At 37.7% G+C, this 23924-nt stretch overlaps 1 protein-coding gene across 1 annotated transcript; it reads left to right on the plus strand.

Annotated features, from left to right (window-relative positions):
* The first annotated feature begins 1369 nt into the window (after positions 1-1369).
* On the plus strand, positions 1370-23624 carry dcn (decorin). Its single transcript, XM_047389982.1, has 8 exons — positions 1370-1810; positions 10893-11125; positions 16554-16666; positions 18131-18344; positions 18711-18824; positions 20043-20136; positions 20548-20686; positions 22215-23624. Exons 2-8 carry the CDS (start codon positions 10912-10914, stop codon positions 22413-22415), a joined length of 1089 nt encoding a protein of 362 aa, XP_047245938.1. The 5' UTR covers positions 1370-1810; positions 10893-10911; the 3' UTR covers positions 22416-23624.
* The last annotated feature ends 300 nt before the right edge of the window (positions 23625-23924 follow it).

The raw sequence follows: 23924 nt of genomic DNA on the forward strand, positions 1-23924 counted from the left end.
AAATGTCAGGTTGGCTTTTTCTCTGTCAGTGGCTAACGCCAGGCAATAAAAGTAGTCACACCACATCTTAACAGAAACATTTCATTCAGGGGTTTGGATCTGATACTGACTGATGTAGTTATCTGAAGATACAGCTAAAAAATAAACTTGGGAAAAGACTGAGAATAAGAATCTTCTACCTCCTCCATGTTGTGCATTCTACTTTGTTTCAGCTAAACATCCCCAACAGATCTATAAGATTCACTGAATCAACCTAAACTAACTTCATCAAGGTAGTTCTGACCGCACCGGTGGATCGGCTGGTACAGTGGTGCAGTCAGAACTACATTGAACTCAACCCACTCAAGACTGTGGAAATGGTGGTGGACTTTCGGAGAACACCACCCCCATACATCCCCCTCACCATCCTCAACAACACTGTATCGGCCGTGGACCATTTCAGGTTCTTAGGAACCACCATCTCTGAGGACCTGAGATGGTCTTCACACATAGACACTTTTTGAATAAAGGCCCAGCAGAGACTGTACTTCCTGAGGCAACTCAAGAAGTTCAACCTTCCACAGGAGCTGCTGGTCATCTTCTACACTGCCATCATTCAATTTGTCCTGTCTTCATCCATCTCAGTGTGGTTTGGCTCATCCACAAAACAGGACAGGTGCAGACTGAAACGAATAATCAGGAATGCACAGAGAATAATCAGGACTGACCTTCCCTCCATCCAGGACTTATACAGGTCTAGGGTCAGGAAAAGAGCTGCTAAAATCTCTGCATACCCCACACACCCTGCACATAAACTGTTCAGAGCTTTACCTTCAGGCTGCCGTTACAGAACACTGTTTACTAAAACCAGCCGCCACAGAGACAGTTTCTTCCCCCAGACTGTTTCTCTGTTGAACATTCAATAGAGTACAAAACAACAGCATACAGATGTTGCAAATGCACCTTTTTATTATATATGTGTATATTGTACATTGTAAATATGTATATTGTGTAATGCAAAAACAAAACCAAAGAGCAAAGTGTACCGGAGTCAAATTCCTTGTTTGTATGTACGAACTTGGCAATAAAGCTGATTCTGATTCTGAGATGCAGACAGCGATTAAATATGGTAATGTGCTGAAGGGAGGCACTGGTTCCAATTTATTCAGTTAAACTTAAACTGTGTCTTTATGTGTTTTAGTATTTTGTTGAGGTTGTCCATACCGAGGCTGAGTGCGGATGAATGAGATGTCCTGAAAGAGGAAAACGGAGAGTTTGTGTGCCGTGCTGTCTGCAAAGCTCCTCAGGACCTATCATTACCAGATGTCACTCTAAGGGTGGCTGCTTAAAACCCTAAACTCCAGCTCACTGCTTCTTTTTCTTCCATTCCTGCCTTCCTTCTTTCTTTCTTTCTTTCTTTCTTTTCTCACTCTCCCTGTCTCCTTTCCACTCCTGCAGCCCTTATTTTTTTCCCTTCTCTCCTTTCCACTTCCAGCTGTTTTTGGCTCCGAGGAGCAGGAACGGAGGGGAAGTTCTCCACCAATTGTCTTGGTCCTGAGAGGAGCTTGTTGGTCGGACCCCACCCTCCTTCTGTCTCTCTTCTCTCCCTCCTGTCCCGTTCGGTCTCTTCTCCCTCCTTGCCGTTTTTCTCTCCTCCCCCTGTTGTGAGAGAGCACACCTGCTTGATTTTGGCTGCACGCTCTCTGATTCAAACAACCCCACAGGTCGCGTTAGCCACTTCTTACTCTCATCCCTCCACTTGACAGGATTTTGGAAGTCAAGCTCATCCCACCGGCTTCTACTCTTCTTGTCTGGCTTCCACTGAGAACAGGTAGGTTTACTCCTCTATGTCTGGGAAAGTGGAAAATCTGGGGTTGATGATAAGAACTTTGGTTTTCTTTCATTGCAGTGGATAACTCTCTTGATATAGTTGCAGTCTTTTATAAAAGGGTTTAAGATAAAGTCAATTCAAGTGTGTTTCTTCATCTTTTACAAGCATTACATCGCTTCTTCCTCTCCTTCGTCTGTTCTGTTTTGTAATATTCCAGATATGTTGCCAAATTCTGTTCTCACAGCACTCATGATTATGTGAGCAGAACCCTTAATCAGTTCAGTCTGTATACAGGACAAAAAGAGTCAAGAAAAGAGCCGTGGCTGTAGGAAAGGGGGTGTGGTAGAGCTGATCAGGCTGGTACCCAACTTCTCTGGCACAACTGAATTCTTTTGGCCTCTCGATTGTCTTTAAAGTATTCATAATTGAGGCCTATGTGATGTTTTGGGATTTACAGAATGAGCTTGAACATTTCTTGTTGGTTTCTCTGGAAAGTGTTGGCTTTATATGTGATTTATTCCAAGTTAACATCTAGTGGCAAAAGAACACTGGATCATCTTTTGCATTAAGGCATCATAAAGGCAAAAGCAGGGACAAAGACAAAACATCTTAGAGGATTTCATTTTGTCCTTTAACTTAACTTACAGCTGGTCAGTGCTTTACATAGAAAATTATTATCTTTTACTTCTCTCACTTTGAATTTCAGCAGTCCATTTTAGAATTTAGATTTTATGCCAATTTATTTTATTTACCCCAATCTCTTATCTTTCTGATCAGTGATGCCTGGTTATTTTCAGCAGAAACCTTCTCTGCAGAAATTGGCCTGGGGGGGCTGAAAAGTAAGAGCCTTTGAATAGGAAATAATTTTTTTTTACCTGGCAACACACACAGTGCCATTAATCTTGTAATAGTACAGCTTCCTCCATCAAAGAGATGTCTGAAAGCTTCCCAGCAAGCCTCTACACAACTCTCTGCTAACTCATTACATATCTTTTGCCCAGAAGGGGAAACAAATAATGTGGTTCAGCTGTAGTGAATAAAGGGAAACTGAGCCAGGCAAAATGGGATCAAAAATAGCACTTTGAGTTAAATAAAAGCTGGAAAATGGCAGCATTATGGCACTAGAATAAACTCAAGGCGATGGAGATGAGACAATAGAATTATTTGAAAAGGCAAGGCCCAGATTCTTGCACAGAGAGGCTGCATTTTTTCCATCTAAGCTTTATTTTTCCAGGTCAAAAAGAGCAAAACAATTGTGATCAAAAAGACAGCAGCCATAAGCTCTCATTCATCTGCCTTACTTTGCTCATTAGAATACCAAAAGGTTCAACATTTCAGCCTATCTGCACAACCAAAGTTTTGAGGGTCAGAAAAGAAAAACAAAAACTTAAAAAAAGGATAGCACAGAGCACAAAATGGGAGGAGACTCAAAGAGAAGAAAAGGAAGGGATGGTTGCTCCACGTCTGTGCAGTGCAGACTGATAATGAGATTGAGGTGTGATGGCAGGCTAACGGTTTTTCACACAAAACAACTAAAATGTGGTTTAACAACTGGCTATCTCACAGGCATGTGTTGAAAGCGCCATAATGATCTTGTAGTTAGAGCTGGCGGCTCTAGAAAGGAATCAAACTGATTTTGGTGGTCCATTGGTGTTCATTGGCTGGATGTTTTTGGGGCAAAAACATCGAGAGCACCCATTGAAGATCAGGCCTATTTAATGATATTCTAAGAAGTTTCTCGGGCTGGAATTGATTGTTGGGAATCTCTTTGCATAGTTTTAAATAAACAACTTGGAAAACTGCTTCCTCAGGATGAGGGACTGCTGTAAAATGAAGGACTTGATTCAATCAGTTGGGCTTTGTTAGATGGGTAAGTTTGTACCAACTGTCATTATGTAATGAATAAAATTTAACAGTTTTGTATTATACTTATTATTGAACCAGACTGGAAGTAATTGTAAGTAATTACTTTGCTGGAATTAACTGGATTAATTTAATTATACATTTCTGAATACTGTCTTGTAAAGTGTCGTGAGATGAATTGGGTTGTGAATTGCTATATAAATAAACTGAACTGAACAGAAAGTCTTTAAACCTAATGAAACATTTCAACAGTGATGACCATTGACTCCTCAGACGACAGTCGAAATTGTGTTAAGACAACCACGTGGGAGGGAAACTCACATTCATTTGCTGACAGACTTAAAGGACCTCACATGTTTTAAATGTCCTGTGGCCTAGTAAATACCTTACAGTGATTAACTGCCGACAGATGCTCTGCAGAGGCAAATGCAGGCCTTTGGGGAGGTAGAGGAAAGAGGGAGGTAGTGCACAAAGTTGAAGGCTGGAAGTTTATTTATGGTTTGTGTGTTTTTGTCCATCATAGTTTGATTTTAAGGTCACTTAATCTGGCATCTCATTAATTTTTTTAGCTTGAATATATCAATTAAAGGATGCAGCAGTAAATGAGAGAAAGTAGCCAGCAAAGAAAGGAGAATTACTTCCCTCCCTCATGCAAATGTCTGTATGCTTCCTGTCTGGGACTCATTAGTAATGCTAGGGCCAGACTCAGGAGAGAGGGGAGAGAGATATGAGAGATGCATGCAAGAAAAAGGAGGAGAAGAAGGGAGAGCAGACAAGGTGGCTTCCATCACAGGAAATGTCACCCTCCACCCCTTTTTTTCTAGGAAGTTGTAAAATGAATGATACATTGCAGCTGAGAGAAAAAGAATAGTAGTTTGTTTATAATTGCATTTGAGTCTTGCTTGGAGTATGAGACTTCCCAGTTTCCAATAATGTTTTCAACCTGCTCAGCCAAGGAAAAGAGCATTACACACCAAATAGAGTTGGTAAAAACCAAAACAAAAAAAATGGTTTTATGTTTGGTCTCTTGGTATGGTAATCAGATAACAGAAAATAGTATATGTATATGTAATAATGCATGTATCAACCTTACACAGAAACAAACTCAACATAATTATTTTAGTGCCATATACATATCATGTCTATACTTAAAAAGCCCAGTAGCTTAAGAGTGAAATAATATAAACACACTACAATATTATTATTATTATCTTCAGATTATTAACTCACTTACCGAGGATATTTGTGATGCTACAATATCTATTTTTCTTGACAGTGACAGATATCTTGTCACAAAAGTAGTATCTGCTGGTCAACCCCAAAATACCGCTCCAACATGGGGTAAGCTGGGTTGGAAAAGCTACTAATGTCTTGACAATGCCTAATTTAAGATGGCCATAGCTTTATCATTGTTTTTCAAGATATGTCTGACACATACAGCTACAGTCTTTAACAAACTCACATTTTGCTCTTGTTGACAATGTATATATTTACTGAAAGGGAGTTTTCCTCTCCACTGTCATGCATGCATGCTCCATATGAGGGATTGCTGCAAAGTCAATGTAAGAGACTGTCCACTGTCGCTATTTGCTCATCGAGGAGGCATGAATGCTGCAAGTCACTGACTTGATGCAATCTGCTGGGTTTCCTTAGACAGAAAAACGTTTAACCAATTTGAATAATAAACTGAATCTGTCTGCACTGTTTGATAGTGAGGATTAATTAGAATGTGTGTACCTGACTTAAAATCTGCATGATTGAATTGACTTTATAAAGTGCCTTGAGACGACATGTGTTGTGAATTGACGCTATATAAATAAAACTGAATTGAATTGAATTAAAATGTTAGCTGAAGTGCTAATCGGACACTAGGAGGTTTTCATATCTCTTTGATTATGTCTGGTAAATATTCAGCTTCTTACATAATTCGATGTGGTTCCAGTTAATTGTGTGTAGATAAAACTAAGAGGAAAGGTTTTTCTCCTGCTTCATAAACTTTGCTCTTTGCCTCGAACATCTTAACAGTTAATGACCTTTGTTTCAGCTGCTCTCTGCTTAGCTATCAATAAAAACTATCAACTGTCTGAGGACAGCGTGCAGAGCAGATTACCTCATATAAACAAATAGGCAACTGCAGCAGACAATACAGCTAAACTGTCAATAAAACTTCTAGATTGCATGGGAAAATCTAGATTAATTACATACCTACAATAAGATGCATTATTATATCGGTTTGCTAGTTGTATATAAAAAATATCCCGTAGGTTTTTTTTTCTAAAGTAGCTGCTAAAATTAAAGCCATATGGTTTGCTGAGGGTACATCAGACATAAAATCCCATAGTACACCAACAACAGGCATTTGGACATGCTTACCATCAAGGATGCATTTGCAGCCTAGACATACTAATTCTGGTTAGGGATCTGTTTTCTTTGGTCCAGTCCTGTTTTAGCACCATGCTTTGTACCTGTTATACTGGAACCAATGATGGTAATCAGGTTTCCTGGAATGGTAAACCAAAAAAAAAACTAATTACCTAAATCTCAAAAAGATGAGTTGTTCAAGAACTGTATGATCTTAGAAACTACAAGAAAGGGATGAGCAGTGGAGAATATTCTGTGAAAGCCTACTTAAAAATCAAATTGGATAAAGATTAACCTGGTTACAGCTAGGTAAAGACTTGATAGGGTCTGCTGGCAAAAAATGGTTATAAAGAAAGGTAATATGTTTTAGATTGGGTTGTAGGACAGAGGTAGTGTGTTATGCATTGAGGTTCTCAACATCTTAATGAAAACCTGACAATCAAGCATGCTGAAAAACAAGCTAGTCAAACTACATGCAACCAGTTGGTTTACAAGAGCCAAAGACCTGACACTAGTTTGTGGAGGATGAATGAGATTTTTTTTGCCAGACTTCTAAGTGAGTGCCAATGTGAATGTTATGTCCCTTTGAAAATCGGACAAACACAGTGAACAATCAAATATAAACTGTATTGTCTGAAAAGGGTGGGCTTGTACAACTGGAACGGAAGCTCTTAGAGAGGTTTCTGCTTTCTGAGGTGGTGCTTGGTATAAACCTTTGAGAACTGCTGTTCCAGCATGTTGTTTTGACATTGCTCTGGGCTAAGTACACAAGAACACCCTTTGCCAGGAGTCTATGCGTGTGCGCATAAACAGGGTGAAAAGAGCAAGGTTTTGGCCATCTTCCCAGTTCAGTGGACATGTGTGACTCGACTAGTAATGAAGAAACCCCCGCCTGGGGCACAGCAGATTGTCTCGTGTATTGTCTCCATACATTCATCCCAACTTAACCTAGCTGGAAAGCTCTGAAAGCCATGGATTTAAACTATATTTGGAATTTTAATCTTTGTCAAAACCCTTTAAATGAACAATTTTTTACAACATTTCTCTTGACATCAAGATTTAATTTTTTTAACTGCTCATTCACAAAATTTGACATCCATCTGTTGACTTATCTACTGTCCTCTACAGATTGGGCTGTGGAAGTAACATGCCAAAGTGGAACTTGCCTGGAGAAGTCAAAAAGGCGAGGCACCCAGAAAGCATCCTGAAACAGTTGCTCAACTCTGTCCTCTGTCCGGATGGCTTATTTCCTCACCTTATCTCTAAAGCTGAGCCTGGTTACCCAACAGTGAAAATTTATTTTAGCCACTTGTATCTAATGACCATGTCTAATGGTCCGAATATAGACAGACCCATAAATCAAGAGCATTGCATTTTGGATAATCACTTTCTTCCTGGGATGGACAATTGTACCAATAATTCCTTATAGCCATAATCCTAATAACCAAATCTTCTGAAGCTGTGATTGCATATTGTGATTACATTTCTCAAAAAATGTCTTGTCATTATCACCAACATGGTTATGAGTTACAACAAAACTCCAGATTGTTGTTTTTGCAAGAAAGCTGGAACCATTAATGCAAACGATGGAATTTCTTGCCTGCTTGTCGAAATGTTAGAAAACATTTGACAGATTGATGACAAGACACATGAAAGAACATTTGAAATGTAGCACCAATAAACATGTTTGTGTGCATCTGTTTATCTTCTCGTGGCCCAAGGTCAGAGCAGGGAGCAATGGTTCATTAATCCAGCAGTCAAACTATGTTTTTATCAAACATAACTGAAACAGAACACTACCAGGCCAGATGTTAGTGTTTTACAACTTTTAATAGCTCAGTGACAAGACTGATGCAGTTGCTTTGGCCAGCACAGTTTTACGCAACATGGAAAGCCAAACCAGTCTGACACACACTGATAGAAGAGATGCTTATTTTTGTTCAGCATCTGTGCCTGGTACCAAGTAGGCATCGCAAAGATAAAATATCCAGTGAACAGAATCTATGAGCTCCATTTGGCCCAGGGATGATCTAAACATCAAACCAAAGTTAGGGAACAGAGCACTACTGCCAAGTCTCCTGACAAAGTTTTGGTTGGACTGAACTTTAGGCTTTTCTTAGATATGAAAATTGAACATTGCCAAACTTAGTCAGCCTGTCAGACACTGAATTAATCATTCTGCTGGATCTGGTTTGGGGTCAGTTTCTGGTTGGAGTATGCCATGTTTCCAACTGCCTGGAAAACTTGCTCCTGACTTAAAACACTAATGCATAATTTCACATTCAGACTCACAAAAGACTGCTTTTTAAATTATTTTAACTGTTTTTCACAAGATCCTTGAATGAAAGTGATTTAAAACTTTAACATACTGAAGCCGTACAGTTCGACAAAGTGCCGGCATTTGTGGACAGAGACTATAATTACTGCTGGGGCATAGAGTCTCTCTCAGCTCTGATCCCAATGTTTGACCTGACGCAACCCTAACCTGCATTTACAATTGTCAGCATTTCCATCTCACACTGTCTTTGAACACTTTAAAAAATGTAACTCATACCTTTCCTATTTTCTTCTAAACATTTCTCTCTATTCCCCCTCAACAGTCACACATGAAAACCTTCATCTGAGAAGCACTATGCTGTATAAAGTGCTTCTACTACATATTCATGTTGAAAAACCCTCCAATGTGGCTGAAATAAAACAATTATGCAAAGAAATACTCATGCACAGCAGAGTATGTTGTAAATAGGCTATATTGCAAGATTACTTATAAAACACGAGCTTTATTAAGGTGTTAAAAAAGGTAGCACACAAAAAGGTAGCACACAAGACAAAAAAAAAAGTCACAGCACATTATCTTTACAGATCATTTAAATGGACTGAGTGTTGCTTTTAGGCATGTCCATGGTCAAATGCTGGTCTTGGGGAGGTTTCCTCATCCCGATCATAATGTTTTGGGTCAAGGTACACTGCAGTTGTGGCCCAAACCAGCCCTTCAATTATTGTGGCACTGCTTTGGATGGAACAGCTTTTGGCTTCTTACTAGTGTTTTATTTTTCTTCTTTTGCAATTCTCTGCTTTGTAAAAGAAAGAGATCTACTATACGTGGGTGTATGTAGCTACAGAAAAAGGTCGGAAATTTGTACGGATGTTGTTTGTGCCTTCAAGACAATATACGCCTGAGGCATCTTAGTTGTGGTGAAGTTTAGAAATAGACAAGGAAGCATGATTCACCCATGGATTTCTACTTCCACAGTAAATAGATGCTCTCTGCTGTGTTTGACACACACTACTAATATAAAATGTTTGGCAGAGAGACAATCTTTGTGATTTATGACGTTTGAGCAGGAGAAAACGTGGAGCAATGGTATACAGTTACAGCCATGCAATTTCCTGCAATGCATCCTTGGTATATTTCTGTAAAAGTTAATGCAGATGTTGCAGCTGCCAGTGGTGGCTTTATCGGCTTTGGAAGATTAGATAGGCATTACTATCCAAAAATGTGAATAAAGAAAGTGGATAAATTGTAATTTATGTTTTTTTTTATGAGTCAGATGAGTTCAGTCAATGTTTAACTATTATTGTTAATGTCAAAATGAGTGCTTAGTCTAGAGAAAGGAATAGACAAACAGTTTACGGGGAAAAAATGAGTCCTGATAGAGTGTATCCTCCGTTAAGGATAACTGCTTTTATAGATGTTTCATTTCACAACAAATGTTACATTTAAAAAAAATCTAGGATCTTTTTGGGAGTTAAATAGTAAAAACACATAAACCATCAGAAATCACGAAAACTCAGTAACAATGTAAATGGAATCCATTGCTGCCAGTATGTCACCTGTTGTTGTGAACTGCCAGTCAGCTGGCTAAAGGAAGACTGCTACACTTTTCTTATGCTTAAAAGAAAGGCAAATTTGATGTTTGGAATTATTTCCAGTCAAAAAAAACAGACAGTCATGGTGTGGAAACTAAAGGAGCCAGAAGAATTTCATACTGGCCCATGCCTTAAGGCAGAAATTATTTTCTCATATACACTGGAATTCTAAAGCATAAAATGAAAATACTTAAGCACAATTATATGTGCTATTTAGCAGTAGGTTGTTAAATAAGTGCTTATTGACCCAAATTGATTTTTTTTTTGTTATATTGAATAAAATACATGTTTTAAACAGGATCTGGTTTTTTTATGCTCAGTGTTCACCTTTTTCCAAATTACATCAGCAATTTATTTTTAAATTGTCATTTTTCCTGCTGTCAGATTGTAAATAATACTGAAAAAAAAACATTTTGGAAGAACAACTAAATATATGTTTAAACATTTTCTTTAAACTTCATAGCATTCATATAGTGCTGAGAAGTTTATGCTCTGCTGGGTTTGAAGCTGGAAGTTCCCAGTCCTAAACATGACAAGAACGGTCCCTGAAGTCAAAACTCCACAAAGTGAAACTTTCCACTGAAAGATGCAGGTGCACTTTTGAAAGTTTGATTTGATTAAACCAGAGGCACACAAAGTACTGCAGAAACCCCATCTGGGAAAGTGTTTTAGTGTTTGAACATAAAATACCCTTTCTCTGCCTTTGATGCCACTTGTAGCACCATCACACAAACTCCAATGGTTTTCTGACTTGCAACTATAATGCAATCAACTCGAGTGTGATGTATTTCCCACATCCAAGTTCCAACTTCTAAGGCAAAAACAGCTGTCTACCAAAAACAGACCAACATTGGACAAACCAAACTTTAATTCTAAAACCCTCATGAATAATCTTGTTAGTCCTTTTCTGAATATCACTGCACCAGAAACAAACCTTTAAAGAGCTGATATTGTTTTGTAACTAATCATTTCCACTGTGTCATTGCAGACTCTCTGCAAGCAGCACCATGAGGACCGCCTGTCTGTCCTTGCTTCTGGTCACTGCCTGTTGGGCTCTGCCCTTCCATCAAACTGGCTTCCTAGACTTCATGATGGAGGATGACGCTGGATCAGGTGTGACACCTGATCCTAATGGGTCAGGCCCCTCTGGCGAACCTGTAGGACCAAAGTGCCCATTCAGATGCCAGTGTCACCTACGTGTGATCCAGTGCTCGGACCTCGGTAAGACAACACACCTCCAAGTGATGGCTCACATAAAAAAAAGAATAAAAAAGTGTAAATCATTTTACATGGTTTTTTACAAAATTGTCTCCAATGCCCTTTTCACAGTGATTCTAAATTGCACCATGGCACCACTACCATACAGCCGTCGTAATCTAGTGGGAAGCGGGTCTAACCAAAGAAAATGTTGCAATTATCCAATTCTGACAACAACTGGTACCTATTTGTTCACCCTGTTATAACCAAGAAAAGAGGCCCAACAAAACAAGAAACTTAAAGAATAAAGTTTCAGGACTTTTTGTACTCAAAGTAAAAGAAAAACATTAAATGAAACCCACATATATGTACCACAGCGCAAGTCAGGGGTATGTAATTTGTCAAAGCGGAGTGACCATATGTTGATGAACATTAATAATGTCATCCACCTACTTATATACAATGACAAGTCCTCCCCACAGTCCTAAGTGGTGGTTGCCCTTTAGATAAGAGCATAATACAGTCAAAAAAGATTGTCGTAAATATATGTGATATATAAGAATCTCTGCCTCTGTTTTTTTGTGAGGAAATGTGTTTATGATGACCACTACAACGCTGTGTAATGACTTAGTTTCTTTAGTGCAAACGTGTCATTTTAGAGCATTATGTGCCACCACCACACTGTCAAAACAGCTAGGCTTAATTTATGTAATCCAGAGAAATCAGCATTCACTAAAAACTCCTCCAGCCTCATTATGTGAACTCATTTGTTAGGTTATCAATCCTACATGTTGATGGAGCAGCTGCTTTGTGAATTCCAGGCCAGAAACCTTAGGATACAAAGACATTTCAGAAATGCTGCATTGTTTTTTGCTTTTATGTCCATTTTGTTAGTGGTCTTCCATTTCACTCTTTGTCCCAAATCTCAAAGTACTAAGCACAGTTTAATGGATCAAATTCTAAGGTGAGACAGGCAGCTGCAGCAGTTTTACTGAAATGTTGCTGAGCAGAGTCACAGGAATGTTTTAAAAGCAGAATAAGTCACAAACTCCTGATAGAGCCGCCCACCCAAACCCTACTCGGTCATTTGAGGGGCGTATTGGGTTACTTAGTTCTGCAAAGTTCTCTAGAGAACATGAGGCCATGTGTTAGTAAGTTAATTGCTTGCAGATGCTCTGAGTATTGCTTCACTTCCTGTAACAAATGCATGATTTGCTCTTTCTGGGAAATGAGTTTTCTTAAACATAGGGGAAGATTAAAGCTTTTCCTCAAGTTTGGAAAATCCTGAGCCACCCTTCAAATAATTCAAGATGTTCTTAGTGTGAAGCTTACTTTACAATTAGTCATCTTTTTTGCTTCTGCAAAATCTAAACAGTGTCTTCAATTATTATATTTGGTGTTTGGAGCTTCCTTGTTTAATAAAATGTATAGAATATACAACAGTTTGAGTCATCTCCGCAAACACGGTCTAAGAAATAGCACTCACTTAGATTAGATTAGATATCTTTTTTGGCTTTTGCGTTGTTTAGAACGGGAGAGGCATGTTCTTCAAGAGCAAAGATTAGGAAAAAGGGAGATGCTCCCACAGGGGATTCTGTGAAGATGAAATAAAATAGAAGAGGACAGACAGGAGATGTTTTGGATTCAGATGATGAATCAAAATGTGAATTATAATACGACTAAATTAACAATCAGAAGGGCAGATGTGTGAAATGTTAAAGCTAAGGACAGCTTGAGTTAATAATGGTCAATTCCATTGAGATTTTTCACCACAAAGACATTGCCCTTTGCCCGGGTTCTTCACTACTACATAAGCACTGCTATCCCTGAACCCCCATCTGCTTCCCAGACCTCCGGGCATGCACACAAAAACACACACTCCCAGGCTCAAACTTAAGCAAGAATAAAAATTGTTGTTGAAACTCACATAAGCCCAAGCCATACTGAGGAACTTGCTCACAATTTTAATGCATATGGTTATAACATTCAAAATCAAAAATGACAACGTTGAAACACTGTGATTGTCAGCTAACTTTAACTAAGAAGGAAGACATTCTGCAAAGTGACGTAGTGAACATGTTTCTGATTTGTTTTATATGTTTTCACATCCAAACGTGTTTGGATCTTTCAGGATATTTTAAGATACAGCCAAAACAATTGACAAAAAGCCAAAAAAGATTATAATCTACAAAAAATCCTGCCTAAGTGAAACTTTCAATTGAGCAAAAATATTTCTTCACATCTATTTAGATGTTAGGCAAATATAACATGAGTAAACACAAAATTATGATTTTGTTTATTAGAGAAAAAAATGCCCCACTATGGAATAAGCGGTAGAAAATGACTGAGAGAAAAAAATCTATTCAAACTGACCTGGCCATGTAGGAGAAAGTAATTGCTCCCTAAACCCACTTTTCTTTGCAGAGTTCATTTAATTGATAGTTGGATAGTTTTTAAACATTTAAGGTCATGCCATAGCATCTCAAATCAGACTTAAGTACAGACTTTGGCTAGACCACAACAAAACCTTCATTTTGCATTTTAGCCATAGAGAGGTGGACTTACTGGTGGATCACTGTACTATAGCAAAACCCGAGTGTGCTGGTGCTCCAGGTCAATTTGCAGGAGTCCCAAAGTCTTACAAGCAACTTTGTAACACTTCCCTTACTGATAGACATCAATGACACTGTTTCTTAATTTCTTTTAGAACAGGGGCATGATGCGTTGCTTTTGAGATCATTCAGCCTTTGTGTTGTCAGACTGTTATGTGATTTCCTTATTCAACAGATCAGGCAGTAACCAGACCTGGTTGTGGCTAGTGAAGCTGAAATCAGCTAAAATTGGGTTAATCAGAGGTAATTGTTTATTTACAAGAGGCATTTTGTTATTTACTCAGGGCTAGATTGGTTTGGATGGCATTTTGCCCTTAATAAATGAAATCATAATTTGAAAACTTGACAGTATGTTTGAGGTTAACAAGATTGAAAATGTAAATGTTTGAGCACTGTAAATGTCAGCCCAAATTATTCTTAAAGAATAGGCTTCTGCAAGTTGATGGACTAAACAGCTTTAAAACATCCAAACATGCATAGATCTTTTACAATCTTTGATCATGATCAACTTTTCATGACCAATCACTGAACCTAAACAAAAAATCAGATAGTTATCTGGTGAAAATGAAACCTTCATTCAGAAAATCATGCTTGATATTCTTATCATGGTGTCATCATCTTTGTATTGCTTTTGGTGTGCATAATTCTGTTCATAAATGTCTAAAAAGTATGTTTTAATGTCCAAATCAGCCTTAAACAATGTACAAAGAGAGGTTTACAGGCAGTATTCTATGTATTGTTGTGTCTTTCCAGCTTGATGTTAATACAAGAAAAAAATGATCAGGTTTGACTTTTCTGAAAAAACGAATATACGCAAGCACAGAGGTAAGGGATGAGACATGCTGTAATGATAGCAGTGACCACAAACAGCTGTGATGGTTGCTGGATCATTCACTGTCAAGCTGGAAAAGCTGACAGAAAAAAAACAACTTGGAAGTAATGTTTGCCTGTAGTCATCTCAAGTTTATGGGCCAAAACTTAGGTAGACCAGAGACACGAAGTAAGCTGTTCTTTGTTAAACAGTCTATGCCACTTCTTTTGAAATATAAACTCCCCATTTTGAGTTTTTTTGTGGGCACTGGAACATATCTCCTGTCTTTGTCAAGTTTTTAAAAACAGCACACTCAACCAGATTTTAGGACTTTAAAAACAGATGTGATTTTCTATCACCGAATGCCAAGTATAACAGTTTTGTGTGACTTTGCGGTCCAGGTATGCAGTTGCTTATTTTCTCCAAAGGAAATTTGTTTTAGGGTCAATTTCCACCATATGTGCCTTCATGCACAAAAAATAGTTATTTATTCACCCTAGAAAGCCACTGTTTTGAAAACTTTAAAGACTAAAACAACATTCCATGTATTTTTCTTCTTCTTTGAGGTAAATATTCATTAAAGAGTCGAAAACAGCTATGCATCTCTTTAGAGTTTAGATAAGGCAAATGTTTGTACAGCATGATTAATACGCAGGGTAATTCTTCCATTGCACTTTCAGTAGAACAAAAATTAAACATCTCAGGTTTTTAGAGCCAAGGAGCATAGAAACTAAATGCTTCCTCCCCCTGTTGCATTCTGGTCCTATATAAACTCTTAGTATACAGATAAATACCTGAGCAATAAATGTTTCATACATGACAAGCAATGCTGTTATGTATTTATGCCCATGAACATTTACTGCTTTCTAGACAAATACAATATTTTCATATCTCTTACCTTACAAACAGAGAGCCCCTGGGGTTACCTCTAGACTGTTGTAATGTGACCTATCTTCCTGGTCTTGATATGGACTTTGGCAGCACCATTTTGGACAAGCTGCTGCTAATTTGTTTTGGCACCTGTAAAGACACCATTACAGTAACATAAGCTACTAAAATAAAGAATGCACTATTTTTTTCTGTGTCCTGTTTAGGCAGAAAACTCTTTAATGGCAATGGTTTTATGATGTTAGTTGCCTGATTTTGTGATAGACTATTACTTAATCTAGGTTTCTGGTATGCTGTGTAGGTTTTTAGCTTTTTTAGCTTTCACTTTTATTTAGTATCTACATGCTCCTCTTAGTTCAGATAGTGACGTTGCCCAAAAACGGAGCTCTGAGGAACTCCAAGTTTGATCTTTGTTCCCTTGGAGGTATTGGCACCTGACACAAAGTACAATTATCCAAGTCTGACATAACAAATTTAAGACAGTCCCAGAAAATCCCACCCACTTCTCAATCATCTGTGTGATCAACTGTGTGAAATGTAGCACTGAGATCCAGTCATTTTAGGATGGCATTATTGGGGCCTTTGCACTAACACAGAGGTGTCCAAAGTGCGGCCTGGGGGCCATTTGCAGCCCTTGGTGGGATCTTATATGGCCCCACCACCTCAATTTAGGATTGGTAAAAATGGGACCCCAACACAGACATTTTATTTTATTTGATTTATTTTTGAATGAATGTTCTTACTGATTTAAGGAATATAAAGCACTTTATAACTGTTGTTTAAAAAGGTGCTATTAAGATAAACTTTTATTACAGATGATCCTGATGGACAGTTTTTGTCTTTTTTTGTCATTTTAAGGCTGAGATTTTCCCAGCAATTTGAAATTTTCTTTCAATGGAAACTGTTAGTTACAACACAAAGTTTTTGTCGTTTCTGAACCATGTTTTTTCTATTTCATAGAAACTGGGACACAAACGCCCGGCAACATTTACTATAGAACAGATTTTAGCACATATATTCAATAAACTTGCCAAAATACAGCAAGCTTTTTCACTTGAAAATCAAAAAAACCTTTTCTTTACACCAACAAAATAAAAAATCTGACTCTGGTATGTGTTTCTCTTTTGAAATTCACCATCAGGTCTAAGGGAAGTACCTGCGGACATTCCTGACGATGCCACTTTGCTGGACCTGCAGAACAACAAGATCACTGAGATCAAAGAGAATGATTTCAAGCACCTGAAAGGATTACATGTAATACATTAACATTTTTATGTATTTATAAAGTATCTTGTCAAAATATTTGGTGTTATTCCTAGCAGTACACACACATAACTACGGTTGTGCAAATTAGAACAAGTGAACGCAGTGAAAAATAACTTTATTATTTTGTGTTAATTCAAATATTGAGCAACAACCTTGTGTAGCGACACATTCCTGCCACCAGAATTTGATGGTACAAGATGCCTCAAGAAAACTAATTAGTGAAAGATTTATCTATTTTAAGAAATAGTTTCAATCAGACTTGTCATAATTGCTTATTAACACAGCTCTCAAAACATCAATGGCAATTTAAGCAAATGTGCCTAAAAACAATAGACCTGGGATATGTAGAGTGGTAAACACAAGTCAAATCTTAATCTGCTTTCCAATATCAAACCTCAATCCAGCTTCAAACTGAATTCTTGGTTAATCTAAGCAGAAAGACCTCTATATTTCAATCTAATTTGTGCTGTCAATTACAGAAGTCTCTTTCCATACCTTCCATACCTGTTACCATCTTTTTTTTTTAAATGGTAACAGGACATCTCGGCCATGTATACAAATGGACAAGGACCATCTTTTTTCTGTAATGCACATCGTGGTTTTGTTTGGCTCATTTAAATTGGATCAGGGCTAATCCTAATAGTAAATTAATAATCTTTGTAATAATCTAATTAATCTTTGTAGCAGGACTATCACGGTGGCTATTCATTTCTATTGTGTATCTGCCCTGCATCTCAGTTGTGTAAGAAGATACATAGCTCTGTCTTTCTGACCATGTATCTGATGGTACAATATGTCTAACGACATGAAGCAAAGCCAGACTCCCACTAAACATAGAAAATAATTTTACCAAAAACAGCAATGGAATTATATTCCACACATTTTCCATTGCTACTGACTTTACACAAGTACTTGCAAACAAATGTTGCAGCAATGACTTCATCAACATCACTTAGTCGACAAATACATCAGATATAACAGAGTCGCTACTTTATTCTGATTTTCTGTATGAACTGATGAAGATTTGCTCACCTCAGCATGCCAAATGCTGGAACTGTAGGGAATGATACAAAGATATCACAAAGTGATATCTCTGTATCTTGAAAGATGCGGTATATTGTTTTACTCACTTACTTAATTTTAAGCCAAACATAACACCTGGAAAGACTGCGATATCTAACACTGCATCCTCTCTGATTTTCTCCTGAAAAAGAGAGAGGAATAATTCATTTGTACTGGATTTAAATACATCAAAAAGCACCAATGAATGAAAAAATATTTCATGAAAAAATGTTAAAGAGTCATTCTAATTTAATCCTACTCATTTTCGTGTTTTGATCCACTTTGGAAACAAACTTTTTGTGGCAATTGTGGTTTCACAGACTTGGCAGCAGGAATACACATTCTCTATTAAACCCTTGTATCTTATTTTACTGCCCTTTCTCCATATAGGCTCTGATCCTTGTGAACAACAAGATCACCACTATCCACCCAAAAGCTTTCAGCCCTCTGACTAAGCTGCAACGCCTCTACCTGTCCAAGAACCTGCTGAAGGACATGCCTGCCAACATGCCTAAAAGTCTGCAGGAGCTTCGCATCCACGAGAATGAGATCACCAAGATCAAAAAGGCCTCCTTCCAGGGCATGTCCCAAGTCATTGTGATGGGTATGAGATGAAAAAATATTTAATTTGTGCAATTTAAATTCATTGTCCACTTAACTAGTATTACTTATAATTGACACATTTAATCCCACTTTTATGATACTATGGTTTATGGGTGTCTAACTGAAGCTTGGCAACAGGACTGTTCCGATTTCTGCATTTTATTAGGCATGTGCCTGCAGCATGTTATTATTTTCTGGAAAGCTGAGTATAGACAAGTAACTGCTCAAAACATTGTGGTAAAATGTAATGGAAGAAGCAAACTTCTCATTAAACCAAGAAACATTTGAGTGACCTTGTTCATTTCAGGAAGATTTGACAAAAGGACAACAGCTTACCCATTTAATGAATTAATCCATGATTTTTCAGAGCTTGGATCCAACCCTCTGAAGAGCGCAGGAGTCGAGGCTGGGGCTTTTACTGACCTGAAAAGGGTCTCTTACATTCGAATTGCAGACACTAACATCACAGAGATTCCCAAAGGTAAAGATCCTGTGCTTGTTTCCACAGCTAAAAAACAAACTAGATTTAGAGTCAAATGCCTTCAAGTTATGTCAATCAAAACATATTTTATCAATTGAAATGGATAAATGGATTGATGATTGTTGTCACAAATGGCATCAGTAAATCATTCTTTGTGTCTTACTTGTGATCAGATCTCAGTTTATATTGAGATTAACCCTCCAGTCTGCACAGTCATGTTGTTTAATGAGCAACAAACAGGACAGTAGCTATGTAGTCATATGGGTCTGTAGTGATGACAAGTTATACCAACACTTTGAGATAAGATATGGTTTTTAAAACCACAGCTTCACCTCTCCCACCTATTGGCGGTCAGCTGGCCCTCTTTCAGCCAGCTGATCGGCTGACCAACTGCCCGGTAATGGTAGTAAGAATAATCATTCTGTTATTAATAAAATATATTACATAATGTTGTAGATACTAAATAAAGACCATGAAGAGTGATATTTTTATTCTGAGTTATACTGAGAATCACATTGCCAGAAACCTTTAAATAAGCTCAGTGCGAACAAGTCAAGCGGGCAAACAAATGGTTGATTTGCATTGTTGCAAACTGATGACATCGATGGCCAGCTCTATGCTCATTAGGGATACGGATATTGAATGTTTAAAAAAATCTCTATATTTATTCAGAATCAGTGTCTAAAATAAAGGCTGAGAACCACCTGCTTACTTAGTTCAAACAACTGTAATGCCTGTGAAACATCAGTTGGTTAAGTGTACCTTGTACTTCAGAACAACACATTTTGTCTTTGCTCAAGTACTTTAGCTTTAATTCAGCTGTAAAATACTGAAACACCAGTTCTGAGGAACACAAATATGTGCGGCTTAGATTCACCAATTCTAAAAATCACTTCCAGGACAGACATGACACATTCATGGCTTTGGATATGCACACACATTTGATTTATTCATGGTAGCAGCATAAATTACCATAAAAATGTTCCATGAATTTAGAGTTAATTTCTTCTACTGAAAACAACAAAAATGAGAAGCTCTCTTAGTTCAAATTTTGCTGTTTGCCCTCTGAACAGAGCCCATGACAAGTGTTAAGATTTGATAAGACAGAAACAGACACTTTTTTATAACTGGGTTGAAACTGTGGCATAATGTTACATTATTATGTGTCAAGTCCTCAACCATGTCTTGATGGTAATCCATTCTTTTGTTGGTTGGTAGGTCTGCCTAGCTCTCTGTCTGAGCTTCACTTGGACGGAAACAAGATCACCAAGGTGACATCCAGCAGCCTGAAAGGCATGAAGAATCTGGCCAAGTAATAAGAATTATGCTTCTCTTTGCAGCTTTGTTTGCAGCTTTGCTGTAAACTAGCTATCTGTAGCAGCACACAGTAGCCACAGTGAACATTTTCAGAAGCATTGAAGCTTAAAGCTTTGCTTGCTTATAAGCTTTCTTACATCACTCCAGTGTTGCTAGAAAGGTTTTGTCATTGAAAGCAGTATGTGTATAGTGCTTAAGATTTCAGCTGGAATTTTCCATGTTTTAGTACATTGTATACATATTTTCCTACAGTAGCTTTATCTTTCTTTATTGGCTAACTTAGATTTTTGCTAGAAGAAGCTCACAATTTTACAATGTGACTTCATTTTGCAAATTATGGAGGCTGTGGTCCTTTGTATTTTGTTCTTTCAGACATGACTCATCTCTGTGCTTATTTTTCTTGCAGGCTCGGTCTGAGCTACAATGAGATCAGCTCTGTGGAAAACAGCAGTCTAGCTAATGTACCACATCTGAGGGAGCTGCACCTTGACAACAACGCTCTGACCAGCATTCCTCCTGGCCTGCCTGACCATAAATACATCCAGGTACACACTGGTTTTGGAATTATAAGCATTTCTGAATGCCAAAATATTATTAATTTGGGTGTCATTACACACATTTTCCCATGAGGGTTTAATAAACAAAGTGCACAACAAATATTATCTGTCTGCAGTCATTAAAAAATAGGACATCCATTAAATATTTTTGTTCTTTTAAAAGAAACAGACATATTAAAGTCTATTTTTTTTTTTTTTTTTGAAGAGAAACAAATTCAATTACAGGAAAACGCTTATAACAATTCACTTTTTCTTAAATCGCCCTCTGACACCCAGCAGAATTCATGGTATATTCTCTGATGGATATCTGCCCACAAATTGTTGCAGCAATCTATGATACTTCCAGCTCTATGCATCACATTTAGTGTGAGGTTCTTATCAGGAAAAATCATATTTAGTTTATGCCAATTCTTGTTCTCTATTTAGCTTTCCAATAATTCATATTTAGACGTATTTGCCTAAAAATGTAATTCCAGAAGTCCTGGTCTTTGTCTACATGCTCTTTGGAAAACTTTATTCAGGACTTGTGTTTTTCATGCGGTGCCAGAAAATTTAAATGTTGCAGCCTCTTTCTGATTGTACAGGCATGCGCTTTCATTTCAAGAGCAAGAGCTTGCTGTGGATCCCCTGATTACCTTTTAGAGTTTTTAGAGGCTTCTTTTAGCATCTTGAAGTCTGCCTTCAGAGCAACCTTGTTTGGACAGCCAAACAAGAGCATGTTGGCAGTTCTCTTAGTGTAGACTTCCTTACAGTGCAAAAGCTAATTTCAAATTTTTCTGAGACCTTTTTAAATCCTTCACAAGACTTATAAGCTGTGAAATAATTTGGACATTTTGAAGTAAGGTTCCCTGAAGTTATTATCTGTAATAGTTCCTTTACCTGTAGCAAAGGGATGTTATATCATGGTGAGTTTGACAAAAAGTTAATAAATCCTCAGAGCTCTAAAAGGCTAACACATTAGGGTTTCAAACAACTCAAACTCAAAATGGTTGTGCTAGTGGGATACAATGCAATATTAGCGGGTAATGACCGTCTACACTTTCTCAGGAGACTGTTGTAAAGCCTGCTGCTGTTCTATTCAGAAGCATAAACACTTTTGATAAACCTATCCAAGGCTGGAATGTAATAACCTATCTTTTCTCCATGGACTTCAGTGCAGTGTGTCTTCTTTGTGTTAAAGGCACCAATTGATGCACTGCAGCAATCCCATTGTGCATTTCTGTTTATAAATGGAGATTTTAATCCCACAGTTGGCTTGGAAATGACTTAATGTTTCTCTCAGAGAAGGTTTTAGAACTAGGTAGAGATCAGGAGGTCTTGGAATCTCTACTCAGACTCGCAACCTAGTGATGTATGAGCATTATATATGGAGGATTCCCAATGTTTGTCTTACCTCAACAATCCATTTTGAGACATATCATCATTTTTATTTACTTCTTCTTCAAAAACCTAAATTATAGCTGTATCTATCTCATTTACTAACCGCATATTGTAATTATTTAAATCCCGTCTCCAGGTGGTCTACCTGCATGCCAACAAGATTGCTGCTGTGGGAACAGAGGACTTCTGCCCCCCTGGCTTCAACACCAAGAAGGCCATGTACTCCGGCATCAGCCTGTTCAGCAACCCCGTACCTTACTGGGAAGTTCAGCCGGTCACCTTCCGCTGCGTCTTCGACCGCTCTGCCATCCAGCTCGGAAACTACAGAAAGAAGTAGAGCTGAGCTGCTCCACGAGAAAGAATGTGTTTATAGATGAGAGCATGAACGTTTTGTGTGCGTTAAACCATAACCCCACAACACTGATTCCCACTACTTCGCTTTTCCACCACTGCCACCGTACAAATTCTGACGGTATTAATCTACACTCTACTTTCAATGCTGTAGCAGACATAGACCGTAAACACAACAATCCACTCTCAATATTTAGCTCCAAGGTTTGTGCAGCAGTTATACACACAGCTTATAGTAAACACTAGCACATTATGGTGGCACTCACACACAACATATCATTTGTGGAACCAGTTAAGAAATGCATTTACTTTGTTTTTCTGTTTTTGCATAGATGTTTTAACACATTAATTTGCATATATTAATTATTTCAGTGGATCAACACAGTGATGAACCCAAACCAAAAAGACAAATCACTCAGTGGAGCAATAACAAAAATCCCACTTGGTTCAACTTTTTCAACTTTTATTCATGATACTACAGCTGGCCTGCAGAGCAGGCAGCAAGACTAACCTGTGTTTTAAACTACCATCAACAACTGACTTTCTGGTGGGTATTAGATACTCCCTGTGTAATAGGAATGGCTTTCAGAGTGTAACATCAACAAACTGCACAGAGCTCAAGTTTTTATTTGTATTGTATATACTTCAAATAGAGATAAAAGCAACCATGTCTTGTTCCACATTGTGATTTATTTTGCTTACAGCAATGTTTTTAGTTTTAAAATTTTCTTCATCTCATTCCATCCTGCGTTTTTCTCCCTAGCGTTTTTCTCAACACAAGGCGAAAATAGCTTCAAACATTTAGAATAAACAATATATGTCTTGAAGTGAAGCCACTTCCAAAGATTATATGCATGCTCTTGCTTTTTACCTTTCAACTTGAACAAAATGCTTTTGAATTCATTTGTTAATGCGCTTATGTATTATTATTTTTTTTTTTTCACTTGTCCTTCCTCTCTTTAACAGTCATGAGAAATTGGAGGGTGTATCACAAGCATCCATGTTGGTGTGAATGTTGTATGTATAGACGCTGTATATAAATGTTGTATAAAAACTTCTCAATGCTTAAAGGCACAAGGCACTTACCTTAGCTCAGACTTAATATATCAGCAGGAAAGGTGTTTCTCTTTTTACTCGGAGCAGGGGCTCCAGCTAAGGTGTCCTGAACAAAATAAAAGTACTAATAAAAAAAGTAGCATTTTTGTTTATAATTGAAATTTCCTGAATTTGCATTCACTCAGTTATGGGTCGATTATGCAACATACAAAATATACAATTTTTGAAAACAAGAATTAGATTGATTTTCACTAACTGACACGGTATAATTCCGGCTCAATATTTCATCACTGTTCTTATCAGAAATGTTAGAGGTTTTTTATTTGGTTGATTTTCTGCTATGGACCCAGCTTTAAGGCATAATCCATACATTTAAAATAGGGTTAGGTTCAGGGCAATTCCAAAAGATTAATTTTAGCTTTTTTTATCCATTTCAAAG

This window comes from Girardinichthys multiradiatus, chromosome 17 (assembly GCF_021462225.1).
Source record: "Girardinichthys multiradiatus isolate DD_20200921_A chromosome 17, DD_fGirMul_XY1, whole genome shotgun sequence".
NCBI lineage: Eukaryota > Metazoa > Chordata > Actinopteri > Cyprinodontiformes > Goodeidae > Girardinichthys > Girardinichthys multiradiatus.

Coding starts and splice junctions, on each gene's coding strand:
- dcn (XM_047389982.1), top strand. CDS start 10,912: ATGAGGACCGCCTGTCTGTCCTTGCTTCTGGTCACTGCCTGTTGGGCT. Junction 11,126..16,553: donor GATCCAGTGCTCGGACCTCG/GTAAGACAACAC, acceptor ATTCACCATCAG/GTCTAAGGGAAGTACCTGCG. Junction 18,825..20,042: donor CATCACAGAGATTCCCAAAG/GTAAAGATCCTG, acceptor GTTGGTTGGTAG/GTCTGCCTAGCTCTCTGTCT.